Source organism: Telopea speciosissima, chromosome 5 (assembly GCF_018873765.1).
Source record: "Telopea speciosissima isolate NSW1024214 ecotype Mountain lineage chromosome 5, Tspe_v1, whole genome shotgun sequence".
Taxonomy (NCBI): Eukaryota; Viridiplantae; Streptophyta; class Magnoliopsida; order Proteales; family Proteaceae; genus Telopea; species Telopea speciosissima.
This window is the reverse complement of record NC_057920.1, coordinates 65,872,558-65,887,102: the sequence shown is the minus strand read 5'-3', so window position 1 is coordinate 65,887,102 and position 14,545 is coordinate 65,872,558. Positions and strand designations below refer to the sequence as shown.

General features: G+C 37.4%; 2 protein-coding genes across 3 annotated transcripts in view; one reads left to right on the top strand and one right to left on the bottom strand.

The window, feature by feature from the left end:
* Positions 1-1,337: 1,337 nt before the first annotated feature.
* LOC122663301 (putative disease resistance RPP13-like protein 1) lies at positions 1,338-3,493 on the top strand. Its single transcript, XM_043858984.1, has one exon. The coding sequence runs from the start codon at positions 1,403-1,405 to the stop codon at positions 3,491-3,493; it is 2,091 nt and encodes a 696-aa protein (XP_043714919.1). The 5' UTR covers positions 1,338-1,402.
* Positions 3,494-13,517: 10,024 nt separating this feature from the next.
* The window catches only part of LOC122661191 (tRNA nucleotidyltransferase cca2), a 49,578-nt gene continuing 48,550 nt past the window's right edge, over positions 13,518-14,545 (bottom strand). Inside the window, exons 13-14 of one of the 2 annotated variants that reach the window (XM_043856532.1) lie at positions 13,908-14,005; positions 13,518-13,834 (exon numbers count right to left, since the gene is read on the bottom strand). In XM_043856532.1, coding sequence (XP_043712467.1) covers positions 13,730-13,834; positions 13,908-14,005 — 203 coding nt within the window. In that variant the 3' untranslated portion in view covers positions 13,518-13,729. The remainder of the gene's footprint in view (positions 13,835-13,907; positions 14,006-14,545) is intronic. The other variant, XM_043856531.1, reaches the window with a different exon arrangement.

Below are 14,545 nucleotides of genomic sequence, written 5' to 3'. Positions count from 1 at the left end.
GATACCAAGATCACGGACCATGAGATCCACACATGAAGTCCTTTTCACAAGAGTAAACAAATCAGACCATTGGGTAATGTAAATGTCAAAGTAAACAAGATGTTCAATAAACAAATAAATCCTTAAGAAGACCCCACTTTTCTTTCATTCGACATTAATGAAATAGAGAGCAGTTAAGTTGGATATAGTGTCCAAATCACTTCCATTTTGCCCTTTTAATGCCCATGGTTAAAAAATGAAATGCCTCAGACCCTAACAGACCTTAAACTGTCCCTCTCTATACAAAATTAGCATCAATCATCCATAAGTTGGCATGTAAGACAAGAAGGACTCTTTATTTCTTCATTATTTGTTTCTAGTTTTTAGTTTCTACATAAAAGAGGTTTGGTAAGTGTGCAGCAGATCCAAGAACTTAGCTTGTTTGTTTCATCCAAAAAAATAAAAAGAAGCTTGCTTTGAGCTTTTAAAAATTAAAATGTTGTGGTTATTCTGCCAGCAAAAGGGGTTCCTAGTAAATGTAAAGAACCATCAAGTGTGCAGCAAGATGCAGTAGCATGGACAACAAATAAAATGTTTGGATCAAGGCACATGAAACAAGTTATCCAAGAATTGAAGAACAAAATATATATCATTCATATAATCAAACAAAGCATATTAATTTCCAAAACGAAGATTGCAATCAAGATTTTCACCATTTGCAGAGTTGCAATTTACTCTAATGACTGTTAGATCATTTGTGGACGAAAAGATTCAGAAAATATATTTTTCTGAACTCAATCCACATAATAAAAATGAAAAATCAAAGTAAAGTAAATAATCTGTTTCTACTCTAAAAGATAAAGCAATCAGAGAACTATCATTGGTTAGGTCTGAAAGCACAAAGACAAAACTAATTAAAAACCCAACTATAGAAGAAGCAACAATTTCTATTGGTAGAATGCATCTGGGTGAGACCAACAAGCAAGTGCAACCACTATCCATTATTCGGAAAATTATCGCCCCCGGTACACCCACAGTATTGATGCGCACAGCAGCGCCCATGTGTGCACGATGGGGCCTATGTTCATTGATGTCTTATGAAAGGAAAGGACAAAAAGTTAATAAGAAAAAAAAAAAAGAAAAAAAAAAGAAGAAAACAAAGTAAGAAAGAAAGAAAAAGGGCACAGGAAAAGAACAAAGAACGTAAGGGTCCCACTCCCACCTAATGTGTGTTTGTGTTTTTCTACCAAAAAAAATGTGTTTGTCAACTTACAGTTTTATCTACAGTACCGACATCGAAGAACGTTTGCTCACTTCCCTCTTTTCTTTCTGATCTTTCTGTCTCTGTCTCTCTCTGAATATTTCTGCTTCTGTTACCGAACTCTCTTTGCTTTACAACTTTTTCTCCATCTGAAAGAAGAAGATGTCAGCTATGGGACAACTCATTGGAGGGTCCTTCCTCTCGGCCTTCCTTCAGGTGGCCTTCGACAGGTTTGCCTCTCCTGAGATTATGGAATTCTTACTTCGATGGAAAATGGACTTGGATGAAGTGGAGTCACTGAAGCGGACGTCAGCCATGATTCAGGCATTAGCTGATGAAGCTGAAGTGAAGCAATTCACCAACGGTGCTGTGAAACTCTGGCTCGACCATCTCAAACAACTCCTCTATGATGCTGAGGACATACTGGATGAGTATGCCACTGAACTTCTACGCCTCAAAATGGAATCTGCTCACCAAACCCAACAGGTACGCAATCCTGTTCCTCTCACTCCATCAACTGAAAGTAGTGTTTCTTCTTGGTTGAACTCAGGCATGGAATCTGCAGTTAAGAGCATCAATGGAACTTTAGAAGGAATAAAAGGCATTGGGCCTAAGGTTTATAACATTGCTGAAGAGCTGCCGGAAATTAAAAGATTTGGATCTAAAGTAAGGGAAATTAACCAGAGGTTAAAAAGTGTAGCACAAGAAGGTGTTGCTCTTGGTTTGAACTCGAGCATGGGATTTGGGTCCTCAAGGCCCATGGTATTCAGTCAAAAGCCACCAACGAGTTCTTTGGTGAATAAATATAAAGTTTTTGGCCGAGAGGAAGATATGGAGACGATTGTTGGATGGTTGCTATCAGACAAAACTCAATGTCCCAGTGACAATGGCAATAATTTCTCAGTGCTACCCATAGTCGGCATGGGTGGAGTTGGGAAGACTACCCTTGCTCAACTTGTTTATAACGATGTGAAAGTTAAGAAGCATTTTCATTTGAAAGCTTGGGTCTGTGTATCAGAGGATTTTGATGTGGTAAGGTTAACCAAAGAAATTCTCGAGTCAGTTACTGGGTCATCCCCTCCTAATTCACTGGACCTGCTACAGGTGAAACTTCAAGAAGCTTTAAGGGAGAAAAGATTCTTATTGGTCCTAGATGACGTGTGGAACGAGAACTACGAGAGATGGGATGCCTTCAGCACCGCGTTTGCATTCAGTACACCAGGAATCAAGATATTGGTTACAACACGGAACAAAGGTGCTGCATCAATTGTGCACACTGTTCCGAACGATCATTCTCTAAAAGTTCTGTCAGACGAGGCATGTTTTGCATTGGTTAGAAGGCACGCTTTCATGGAAGAAAATACCTCTGATGCAAATCAAAAGATGGAATTATTTGGACAAGAAATTGTGAAAAAATGTAAGGGTTTACCTTTGGCTGTAAAGACACTTGCTGGCCTCTTGCGGGATAAAAGAGAGAGTAGTCAATGGAAAGCTATTTTGGAGAATAAAATATGGGATTTCAGCGAAAGTGAGATCCTTCCATCACTCATGTTGAGCTACCATCATCTCCCACCACTTCTGAAGAGATGCTTTGCATACTGTGCTTTGTTTCCGAAAGACTATATATTCAACAAGATGGAATTAGTCGTCTTGTGGATGGCGGAAGGTACTGTTCAACCAAAAGAAAGAAAACGGCTGGAAGATGTAGGGGCTGGGTATTTTGACGAACTATTTATGAGGTCTTTCTTTGAGTTATCTAATCGTCGTCATGCTTTGGCGGGACTCCCGTTGTTTATTGACTTATCAAAAGAGCTTAGCACAAGATCATTTTTTGAGTCATCCTGTATCACGGGATCAGGATTTGTGATGCACGATCTGATCCATGATTTAGCGCAATTTGTTTCGGGTGGAATATATTGTAGGAGAGAGTATGATAAGCCATCCCAAGTTCTTACTACAGCCCGTCACTTGTCCTATGTTATGGACAATTATGATGCTGAGAAGATAGAATTTGAGACCATGAAAAGCTTACGCACCTTTCTAACTCTAAATGATATTGTAGGTAGTCCCAGGTACTTTTTGCCCACCATGCAATTCCAATTCCACTTCCTGCGTGTGCTTCGTTTCAGAAATTGTTGCAATTGTGAATTGCCTGATTCAGTTGGCAAGTTGAAACATCTACGGTTTCTTGATCTCTCGTTTTCTGATATTGTGAGGTTGCCCGACTCAATTGGAAATCTTTACAATCTATAATTGTTGACCCTTATTGGCTGTGGGAGGCTTAAACAGTTGCCTAAAGATATGGGTAACCTTTTAAACCTTCGATATCTTGTTCTCCCCGCACATTGGGGTTTCCATAAAATTCCAGTAGGAGTGGGTAACTTGACTAATCTTCAATTGTTGGCCACACTCGATGCGGGGCCAAGAAAAAAGTTGTCCCAACTCTGTGGGACTCTGGACAATTCAAATTTGGAAATGAGGCAGATCTGTTGTTCCAAATCCTTCAATAATGAGGCAGAAGCCATGGTGGCCAAGCCACACATTCTTGGACTACAGCTGCACAACCTCACGGCACTCCGAGTTCTTCGAATATCAAACTGTGAGAATCTGGAGTCACTATCCAAGGAACTATACGCTCTATCGTCTCTTCAAAGATTAGTAATCGGAAGTTGTCTTGCTCTTGTGTCCTTCCAAGAAACAAGGTTACCCACTGCGCTTCAAGAATTGAAGATCTTTGATTGTGAGAATCTGAGGTCACTACCCAAGGAGCTACACACTCTAACGTCTCTCAAAGAATTTGTAATTGATAGTTGCCCTGCTCTTGTGTCCTTCTAGGAAATAGGGTTACCTCTTGCGCTTGAAGAATTGGAGATCATAGATTGTGAGAATTTGGAGTACCTGCCCATGAGACTACTGCACAGCCTCACGTCCTTCCAAAGATTAGAAATCAAAGAGTGCCCTGCTCTTGAATCCATTCCAGACATGGATTTACCCTCAACGCTTCGGGAAGTATCAATTCTAAATTGTGGGCAGCTTAATTCCTTTCCCAAGGGGCTGCACAAACTCACAAATCTTAAACAACTGGAAATTGTGGAGTGCTCTTTTCTTATGGAGTGCAGAAATCTTGAACCCCTACATACATCAGGCCTTCATAAGCTTGTATCTCTTTCACAGCTCACCATTGGTGGATGTCATGTTCTCGTATCTATTCCAAAGGGCCTGCTTCCCACCAACCTTAGGGATTTTTGCATCAAGGACTGCCCAATTCTTGAATCCCTATATGATGGACTCTCTGACCTGACCTCTCTTAAACGTTTGGAGATCCAGAATTGTCCAATGCTGACACAATGGTACCAAAAGAAGGAAGGAGAAGAGTGGTCCATGATTGCCCAAATCCCCAAGGTAATAATAGATGGCGTATGGCAATAAAGCCTATAAACCACAAGTGGGTCTGACTTCTTGTAATAAATTGTATGGATGGAGGACTACAGACAGAGTGTCTACTATGCAAAACCACAATAAAAAGCAGAGCTGTATTGCAGCTAATATTGAGGCATTTCTTCTATATTCAGATAGGGTTGAAGGATTGGGAACAACAGATCTGATTGGAGAAACTCAATTAGGGAAGTCAAAATAAGTCTCATATGGACAGAACTCAGGTTGATTGATCAGTTCACTTAGGAGAATAAAATAGTTAAGTTTGAAAGAAAACCAACTATCAAATCCCAAGCTCTTGAAGAATCCTACTTGAAATAGGACAGATCAAAAATAGGAATTCAATGACTAAATTTAGAGGATTCAGAACAGCAATCAATGATGAACAAATTAATAGATAAACAATGACAAAGACTCAACAGAAACAAGAGAATAATAATTTAAAACCATATCTCAGAAATCAAGTCAAAACAGAGATATTTTAAGAAGTCAGACTTGAATTAGAACTCTAGGAAACCGATGGTAGAAACTGAATAATTCAAGTCACGATTACCAGAGTTTATTCAGTAATAGCATTAGAAAAGTGTTCTGAAATCCAAGGTTCGAGGTCTCGGTATCTCGGCTGGTTTTGGTCAGCCAAAAAACCGAGTTGTCTCAGCAACTCGGCTAGATCTTGGCCCAGTTGGTGCATTTTTAATGTCAAATTTTGGCCCTTGGTTTTGGTGGCCATAGGTCAAGAAACTTGCAGGACAGCCTATTTTAGGCCCTATAAACATTGTAGAACCCTTCGGTTTTTAAAAAATCACCCCTCCAAATGGTAGTTTGACTTAGGACCCTAGGTTGGTAGTGTATGTTGTATATATATACTGATATGACCAATCCCACACAATCTTTAGTATTAGAACACATATAATTCAAGTTAAACAGCTTAAATAAGCAATAAGAATGAAATTTCTATAAAGCAAGTAAAACCCTTAGTTTTTTTTTAAATCCACTTGTTCCAGGCTTGGATGTGTAAGATTTGGTAAAAAAATCAGCATTTGGGGGGGGGGGGGGGAGGGGGTTGTGCATTCACAGTCAAAACCCACCGAGACTGGTCAAAATTTCGACCAAGTCTCGTTGAGTTGAAATCTCCTCCAAATGATGTTGATGTATTGCCTCAACTTTAAATCTCCTCCAAATGATGTTGATGTATTGTCTCAACTTTAAGTCTCCTCAAAATGATGTTGATGTGCAGCAAATCTCCTCAAATGTTGTTGTTGAGTGACAAGTTTACTTGTTCCAGACGAGATTTGGTGAGATTTGGACAAAAAATGAGGTTTTGAGGTGTTTTCCTTCAAAATTTACCGAAACCACCGAGAGCCAGCGAGACAAGTCGAAATTTCAACCAGATCTCGTCGAGACTGTATTTATATCAAACAAGTTGGTATCTTTTTTGCCAAAATGAGATATTGGACCAAGATTTCGGCAAGATCAAAACCATGTAATGTTTTGGTATCGCATGTGGTTTCAATTTGAGTCTTATCGAAACCAAGAAAATCACCGAGATCTCGAGACCTCGAACCATACTGAAATCAGAGTTGAAATATTTAGATCTGAAAATTGAGATCAAGAAGAAGTATAATAGTAATAGTACTTCTAGATCGATTGGAAAAACCAGATTCTTAAACTAATATTCAGGTTAGAACTTAAACTACCTCAAAATAGAATATTAAGGATACAATAAACAGTGGCTATATTATCTTCAGCAAACAGAAACTAAAGAAAAGAAGGAGAGAAAAGACATGCATAGGAAAGAAAGAAGAAATCTGACCTGTTAAATCAATAGAAGAAGAAGATAAGAGGAAGAGAAGATATGAATCAAGAATCCCACCAAACTTTATTACATCTCACTGCAAATAGAGCTTTGAATATCACAGAACCAAAGGCAAAAGCCAATTTTTATTCATCAAATTTGGATACAGTGCTGAATCCCCTTACAACCTTGTATAAGAGAGACAAAAACAGACTCAAACTGAGCTTAAAACTCTTCCAGCCAATAGCTTGCTATGGAGGTAGTATAAACTAATTAAAACTCTACATAAAATGAAGTTAAGCAATTTAAAACAAGGCTGGACTCATAAAGTTCCATATCCAACCAACTATTAACACTAAATAACAATTGAAATAAAAACTAGGCATGAATAGTAAACGTGAACATTAACTCATGCTAAATTTGAAACCAGAGAACAGGTTCAGAATTGAAGCAGACCAACCCGCATGCTATTCTAACCTGTTTTATCTTTTTTTCGTCTGCTGAAATTCTACATCAAAGGGAAATAAAGAAATATGAGAAAGGTAGTTAAACCAATGGAATTTTTTCAAGATACTTAATACATTTCAATAAAGACTTGTGCCGCTTAAAAATTGGACTTTCAATTTTGTCAAAGGGGAGGAACCAACCTCATTGTTTGTGTTGTAATGTAGCAATGACAGAGATGGTGCATGGCTGCTATAGATTCCCTGACATTATAAGAAAGTCTTTTCCTCATCTCCTTAGTGGACCTTGCTCTGCCTCTTGTCAACGCTATGGTCATCCTAAATTACCTTCCAAATTTTCAAAATGTAATTCCATTGCTCTTCATAAAACAATGGAACAATAATTCTCAACTTGATAAACATCAAACATGTATAAAATCTTATCTACATGCTTGAGCCCTTTTAAATTTTGAATTGATGAGTACTATAACATAATATGAATTAGTTTCAAGATCTTACGGGAAAAAAAGACTAGCTTCATGATAGACACCTAATTGCCTAAAATAATTATCTTTGGAGCCTTCAATATGCCTTAAAAAATTCTCTCTGGACAAGAACAATCAACTTTGATTAATATTTTCTATCATGCTGCAGGAGTAAAATGTAATTGTTTTCCATTGGCAGATGTGGACAAGAATAGTGATTGGGCCAGTGTCCTACTCTTAAATTGTAAGTACCTCCCTCTCTCTCTGTAATATACATGCAGAGACAATCTCCCCTCCTCAAGTCTTTTGACTTAAGTTCCTGAAACATTCCAATAGTTTTGACTCATTTTATTTGTTACAGAAAGAAACTAGTTGAGATTTGAGAAAGGAAAGACACATCATTGAGCCTTGAGGAGTTCATTGTAATCGACACACCATGTCTTGTTCCTTTGTTACTCATGAACCCCATCTATAATCTGTTGCTGCTCAAATTCTATTAAATGTAAGTACTGGTCATGACTCAATTGTAAGTTTTGCTTTCCTTTCGTGAAAGTGAACCACTACATACTTAGATTGGACTTTTATTTAAGAGGGAGAGGTTGGTGGTAAGTACTTGGGAAGCTTTTTTTTTCCATCAAAAGTAATTAGAAAATTGTTATTAAAAAAACTTTTTTTTTTAAATGACAACAAATTAGTAATTTCGGTCCACGATAGTGAGTGTTTCTACACAGAAACTTGTATATGATATCAAGAACCATGTCCTAATGTCCTACTATTTAAGCAATTAGAGAGCTATAGTAATTTTTTAGGTCTCCAAAACAAGTTAAACGTGGGTCAATTAACTCCTTTTCCTCCTCTTCTCATCCTTCTCAGCTGCATTCTTCAACTACATCAACAATGGTGACTGGTGAGGGAGTTGATGTCAACACTTATGAAGTCTCTTGTGACAACTATGGCATGCAATACAATGAAGATTCAAGACATCATTTAGTCTAACAGCATGTTCATAGACACCTCACTAAAACATCTGAATCTAACTTCACATATAAGGTCCTCTTTTCAAAAAGTAAACAGATCAAACCATTGGATAATGTAAATTTCAAAGCAAACAAAATGTTCAGTAAACAAATAAATCCTCAAGAAGACCCCTTTTCTTTCATATGACATCAAGAACATAGAAAGGATTTAAGTTGGATATAGTGTTCAAATCGCTTCCATTTCCCTCTTTCAACGCCCATGATTAAAAAGTGAAAAGCCCCAGGCCTAACAATTCTTAAGCTGCCCTTCTCTATACAAAACTAGCATCAATCATCCATAGGCTGCCATGTAAGACAGGAAGGCAATCTTTATTTCTTCATCACTTGTTTCTAATTTCTACTTTTTACATTGAGAAGTTCTGGTAAGCATGCAGCAGATCCAGGAACTTAGCTCTATTTGAGCTTTTAAACAATGTAGATGTGAAGAACCATTAAGGATGCAACAAGATGCAGTGGCATGGATAATAAATAAAATGTTTGGATTGAGGCACTGGGTATGCCCTTTTTTTTGAATTAAGGCACAGAAAACAATAAGTTATCCAAGAATTGAAGAAAGCAATATATCATTCATATAATCAAACAGAGCATACTAACTTTCGAAATGAAGATTGCAATCTGGCTTTTAACCATCTATTGTCGCATTAAAGTCTGAACTACAGTAAATTTTAGGATAATACTTCCCACTTGTAGAGTTGCAATTTACTCAAGACTATCAGATCATCTATGTGGACAAAAAGATTCAGAAAATAAAATTTTCCAAACTTGATCCACATAATAAGTTAACATTTCTTGGGTACAGCATGATTACTGGCTCTGTATATCTGACATCAGGTTTTCCAACCAAATCTAGAACTGGAAAAAAGGAGCAGCTGATATGCAAAGATGTGAATGCACCATTAAGAGAACAGCACTACAGCCCAGAAGTTCATATGATACCGGAGAATCCTACAGACATCTTCTGGCACTTTTATCAGTAGGTAGATGAGTTCTATGACAGCAGGGACCCATGAGTATTTGAAAATAAGGTAAGTATAGGTCCCAATGAACAAGCGACAATTGGGACTGAGAAAGAACATAAGATGAGAAAAAGTAAAAACTATTTAAGATTACTAATATGCAGCCTCAGATTTACATTGGCTTAATGCTAGAAGTTGTTCTGCTCCAGACTTGAATTCACCAGTAAATTATCTATTAACACATAGATTTGAATATTCTGTCAAGGAGAAATGTCAGAATCATTGCTCTCAAATTTTCAGATTACATTTATCAAAGAAAAAAGAATATTCAAATTAAAGTAAATGATCTGATTCGACTATTGCTCTCAAATGTTCAGATTACATTTATCAAAGAAAAAAGAGTATTCAAATTAAAGTAAATGATCTGATTCGACTACCACTATCTCAACCTTATATACTTAAGCAGCAAGTAGAATCTCTATTGGTGAGAGGTACCCAAGAGTACAAGCAATTACTATATTTTGTGTATGAAAGGGTAAGCCAATTAGAACTCATGTCAGAACTATTATTGGTTAGGTTTAAAAGCACAAAGGCAAAACTAATTAAAAACCAAAATATAGAAGAAGCAAATATTTTCTATAGGTAGAATACATCTAGGTTATATATCCACAAGCCAATAGAACTAAATAATCTAGGAAATCAACAGAAATACAACCAGCTAGCATTACCATGTAAATCACAGGTTAACAGCCTACAAAATTCTAAAGAAAGATTTGGTCACCTTTACATTTCACAAGTGGCTTTGCTCTTCATAGGACTTCGTCAATGGTCATTTCATAACTAAATGTGTAACCATTGAAATAGGACTCTGCAGTCCTAAGCATGAACATCTCTCAAAAGATCAAATCTAAAACACAGAAGCTATAGAAGACCCCTCCCCCCAACCCCCCCCTGCCCCCCAAAAAAAAAAAAAAAACTGAATAGCTTAGTCAAGAGTGACCTATGTTCAGGTCAACATAATATTTCCTATGGATGCATTCTGTCTGATGTGTTTTGTAATTTAAAAAAGAAAATGGATATTTTGAATAAAGTCAAATCTTTGATGTCTTAATGATATGCATCACCAATAAACAGACAAAGGAATAGAATGGCCAGAAAAATATGGACCTGTCCAGCTTAGAGTAGGTAACTGTAAGAAGCTAATCAGCTCAAAAGTTGATTAGCATTGGATATCAACAGTTTTAAAGTGCCAAGGGGCAATAGATGCCCTGAAAAATGTAACCTTTCTTTGGCCTAGGGCACCTGTTGTTGGCTTAACTACCAAGTTTTAAAAATCATAAAGTGACACCAAAGCTTGTGTCACTAGTTGACTCAACACAAGGGAATCTGCTGAGAATAGGCTTCGCCTTCACGCCCAAGGAAGTATCATTTTTATAACTATTTGAAATTCCCTTTATAATTTTTCATCTATAAAACAGATCTTTAGCCTTTTCACTTCACTAACTTAGCTAATCGATCTCGTTATTATCCTTAAACTCAGAGAAGAGAAAGATTGGTAGAAACTATTAGAGATGGAGGGGAAACCTGGTGAAGGAGTGGTTCATTAAGCCAAGGTATCATTGATAGATTTGCAGCAGAAAAATGTATAAGTACTCCCACCAAGGAGGAGGTCTGTGAAGAAGCTGATATTTGATTATATAGCTCAAGTTATGGCTTCTGTGCTATATCATCCCCCTAGCAATCCTACAGTCATTGATGTAGAATGGATGGGCTTAGTTTTAATAGCTTATTTAGCTTTATTTTCATTCCTAGTTGAAGTATTAGGGAAATCTACTGGCCTGATTTGAATTATTCAGTTTGACTATTCTTAGATTTATATCTTGAAACCCAAACTCTCTAATTGCTCTCAGATTACCCAACCAATCACTCTCATCTTCGGAAGGGTGTTAGTATTCATTGTGAGGGATTGAAATCTAAAGTTTGACCTGTATCCGAGAAGATTGACTTTTCTGTTGACTTTAACTTTTGGGTTGATTTTTGAGAGTTTGACTATTTCTTGAGATCCTGCCGTGAGATTAGGTCTGAGATACTATTACAGGTCTAGTCTTGCATTGCTCAAACCTGTCAACCACCATATGTGTTCTACCAAAACAAAAAAACAAGTATATGTGGAGAGTCAGAGACTAATCATTGATGAACATGGTGTACAGATAAGTGAGTAATAGGAGAGTTTAATGGGAACAAAAATTGGGACTTAATTAGCCCTTGGTATTAGCACTCTTGCATTGTCAAATTCAAGTCACTATACCATTCAAATCATTGCCAACCCCCCACCCGTAGCATATATTGCACTTGATTTCCACTTCCAATATCTAAAACCCTGTTTATTACTCCTCCCTATTTGTTGGAGGTTCGAAATGTCCTTCACTATTCCCTGGCGTCCATCCAAGGCTAGTGAGTCATTTCACCATGGCTTTAGAAAAATTCGGTCCAGAAACTTAGGGTCTGTGTGGCAACTTTCAAAAAAATTGTTTATGGTGTTTTTGTATTTTGTTTTACAATACAAATGGAACAGACTATTTGTCGTCCAGCCTTTTTTTTTTTTTTTTTTTTTTTGGGGGGGGGGGGGCAGGAATTAACTGGGCTAAAAAATACATTTGGAACAGTTTTGAGAAACAACTAAAAAAAGCTCCAAAAAAAAAAAGAACAAAAACACAAAGTTAGGACAAGAACATGCATGAAACCGCCACCGCCACCGCACCACCACCTCCCATGCAACTTCAACCATCGCCCCCCCCCCCCCCACCACGTCTACCACCGTCCACCAGAAGATATACTTTTGTGAAGAAAGTTCAGTTCCTCTGTATGTACCAACAGGTGAACGTACATTTGAAAGCCAATCACATTTTAATTTCTGTTTCCAAAAAATACCCCTCCTCCCCTTGTGAATGGCAAAAATAAAACAAGTGGTTGACTCTCACATGTACGTTCACCTGTTGTTACATGCAGATGATCCATTCTCTTGTGAAGATGCATTCCATACATATTTCTTTCTTCTTCTTTTTTTTCTGGGGTAGTGACATTTTTTTCCAGTTTTACCATACAGCATTTGTTGGTACAATAATAACCCAAAATATCAGAAACACAAATATTGTTTCCAACTCAGAAACTTTAATTTGGAACAGAAACATTGTCATAAGACCCTTAATGTACTAGTGGACCTTATTTTACAAGTAAAATGCACTTCTCCATACAGACCCTTACAGGAGATTGGCTAAATATAATTTACATAACAAATTTACATTTCCATTGCAACCACGAAGCCTACAGGCACTAATGGCATAAAAATCACCTTATTTGGAAGTGATCTTTGATAATCGAGGGGATGTTGTATGGATTAAAGTACAAGGGTGGTCCATTTAATTTACACTTTCTTTTACTACCAAAAAAATAAAAATAAAAGGGGAACCCAACAATTATTACAACCCCCAACTCTCGAGAGATCAACTACACGTACCAACAGGTGAACGTACATCTCAGAGCCAATCACATTTTAATTTTATTTCCATAAAAAACCCTTCTCCCCTTGTAAATGACAAAAATATGACAGGTGGTTGACTCACATGTACGTTCACCTGTTGGTACGTGCAGAGGAACCGAACTCCCAACTCTCTGGGATGAACATACTTACTCTTCAACATGTATATGTAATTCAATGGCCCAGAGAATTGAATCATTAGAATCAGAATGTAATCAAGAATCCACAATAACAAGTTGACGCCTTCCCCAAATTATTTAGTCCGAGAAATTTTCCTAAGTAGATAACAAATGCAAACATGTAAATCAAATATGACCAATTACCCTATCAGAAGAAACCATGAGTACTAAAAAATGTGACTAATGGCTAAAACAAACAGACTGCATCACATTTTTTTCGTTTACGGATTCTTAAAATAAGACAAAGAAAATGACCCAAATGCAAACTACCTGGGAAACACTTTGAACCTGTTACTCCTCTAGACTAAGGGCCTTGCCAATGATGGAGAACTTCCTCACAACTTTTAAGTTGCCCATCAATCTCAAATTCCCAAATTACAAAGTCAAAATTTTTGTTTAAAAGTGGGAAAAAAATTCAAGGGAGCTACATATCCCGCGGATTACAGAGGCATGGTAATCTAAAAACATTTCAGGAGAAGCAAGTTTTCTGCACAAAATTGATGTGAGAACATTCGAGGAGGTTGCTGCTTCTACTTTGTACAATCCTGCTTCATGTAACAAAGGCATACCCTTGGATATAGAAATTGGAATAAGCAAAATGAGAGCACTCAAGTTCAATAGTCATCCCAGCTTTGCACGTTTGGAATAAGTCTCCCTCAACCAATCATGGCATTCCTCTGCAGTCCCAGATGGGTGAGCAAGCTGCCATTCGAGCAATCTTTGTTGCTGCCAAGAAGGAAATTGGTTAGCATTAGAATTTACTCTTTTGGTACCAGGTGTAGAATGCAGAATAACTTACCCATTCCTTAACTTGGGGTCCTCCAGACTTCATCTGTAAAATGTTCATTATATCTTTCCCATTCACTAATGGTTTCATTTCCCATACATTTTCAAGTCCTGCAGTACATAAAACAAATCTTTATATCAGCCTAAGGTTTGGGGAAGAATATGACATGGAATATATAAAGCATGACTATAGAATTCATCATTGCATGAGAAATATGAGCTTCACAAACTTCATGGCATATACTGGAATTCTCATATTTAATCTCAACCTTTGGTTTGGACAGGATTCCTACACACCCGTTGTAGGAAACCTTTCCAACATACCCACTTCAACTGCCAATAACTGCCATCTGCCAGCTTTAAAGGTGCACAAATTTGGTAAATTTTTTTTAGTAAAATCACCTAGTCATGTATTAGATTTTAGACCAATCCGATTTCTCCACATGCTGGAATAGCTTCAAAATTGTTTGAAACACAATTGCTTGTGAAACTGCATGAACAGAAGTGACCATTCAGAAAAAAAATGTGGGAGCCCCTCTCCAGCATACACCATGGCTCATTTGCTTGAAATAGGCCGCCGACTTAACATGTGGCATATTCAAGGAATTCCCTGTCTATCCAAGGGTTGGAATGCAAAATCATCTTATCCAT

Bases quoted from the DNA above. Each gene is read 5' to 3' on its own strand.
- LOC122663301 (XM_043858984.1), top strand. From the start codon at position 1,403: ATGTCAGCTATGGGACAACTCATTGGAGGGTCCTTCCTCTCGGCCTTC.